Source organism: Humulus lupulus, chromosome X, assembly GCF_963169125.1.
Source record: "Humulus lupulus chromosome X, drHumLupu1.1, whole genome shotgun sequence".
Taxonomy (NCBI): Eukaryota; Viridiplantae; Streptophyta; class Magnoliopsida; order Rosales; family Cannabaceae; genus Humulus; species Humulus lupulus.
Window position 1 is genome coordinate 23,252,713 of NC_084802.1, and position 1,322 is coordinate 23,254,034.

The window sequence follows — 1,322 nt, forward strand, 5'->3', positions numbered from 1 at the left end:
AAGCTTCAAGACAATGGTTTGAAAAGTTTTCAAACGCCCTATTGGAAGAGGGTTTTAATCATTCAGCTACCGATCATTCTCTATTTATTAAGCATTCAACCACTAGTTTATTGCTATCTTGGTGTATGCAGATGATGTTAGTTTGGCCAGCAATAAGTTGGAAGAGATTGAGGCATTGAAGACTAGATTAAATGCTAGATTCAAACTGAATAATTAGGGAACTTGAGGTATTTTCTTGGTCTAGAAGTAGCTCATTCTGACAAGGGAATTTTTGTTTCTCAAAGGCCTTATGCATTACAACTTTTGGAGGATGTTGGTTATTTAGGATGCCAACCAGCAAGCACACCCATGGAACCAAACTTGAAACTTAGTGAAGATGAAGGAGAAGTACTTGAAGATCCTTTGGTTTATAGGAGAATCATAGGAAACTTACAGTACTTAACCATTACTAGACCAGATTTGTCCTATTCGGTTAACAAGCTCTGCCAATTTCTTATAGCCCCACGACTTCCGCACTTAAAGGTTGCTCAAAGGTTATTGCAGTATGTCAAGACGTGTCTTGCACAAGGACTATTATTTCCAGCAAGTTCTGAGGTAAAAATGAGAGCCTATACTGATTTATACTGGGAAGCTTGTCAAGAAACAAGGAGGTCTACCTCAAGCTTTTGTATTTTCCTTGGTAGTTCCTTGATCTCTTCGAAAAGCAAGAAACAACACACTGTTTCGAGGTCCTCTGCTGAAGTTGAATATAGGGCCACGACGAACACAACATGTGAGATAGTTTGATTACTTTCTATTTTGAAATAACTCAAAATTACTCACAATGGTCAAGTTGAGCTTTATTGTGACAACCAAGAAACTTAACATATTGCAGCCAATCCCGTGTTTCATGAGAGAACAAAACACATAGAGATTGACTGCCGCTCAGTGAGGGAGAAGATCAAATCTAGTGTAATCAAGACTTTACACAAGAAAATGGCAGACATCTTCACCAAGGCATTGTTTCCGACTCAATTCAAATTTCTCAAGGACAAGATGGGATTGACAAGTATCTACAATCCATCTTGAGGGGGAGTTTCAATAGCTAGGATGTTTGTTAGAAGTAGTTGTGTATTTAGTTTTGAGTTAGTTTTGGTTGTTAGTTCAGTTGGGAAGTTGGTAACTGATTAGTTACTGATTAGAAGCTAATAATTTCAGTTTCAGTAGCTTATAAATACTACTCTGTACTCACTTGTTTTGGTAACGGTTTCCATTCAATCAAATAATTTCTTCATTTCCTTTTCTCTATGTTTCTTACAACTAATACCCTACGCCCACAAGTC

General features: G+C 37.4%; 1 protein-coding gene across 1 annotated transcript; it reads left to right on the plus strand.

Annotated features, from left to right (window-relative positions):
• The first annotated feature begins 348 nt into the window (after nt 1-348).
• Nucleotides 349-786, plus strand: LOC133805622 (uncharacterized mitochondrial protein AtMg00810-like). Its single transcript, XM_062243796.1, has one exon. The coding sequence runs from the start codon at nt 349-351 to the stop codon at nt 784-786; it is 438 nt and encodes a 145-aa protein (XP_062099780.1).
• The last annotated feature ends 536 nt before the right edge of the window (nt 787-1,322 follow it).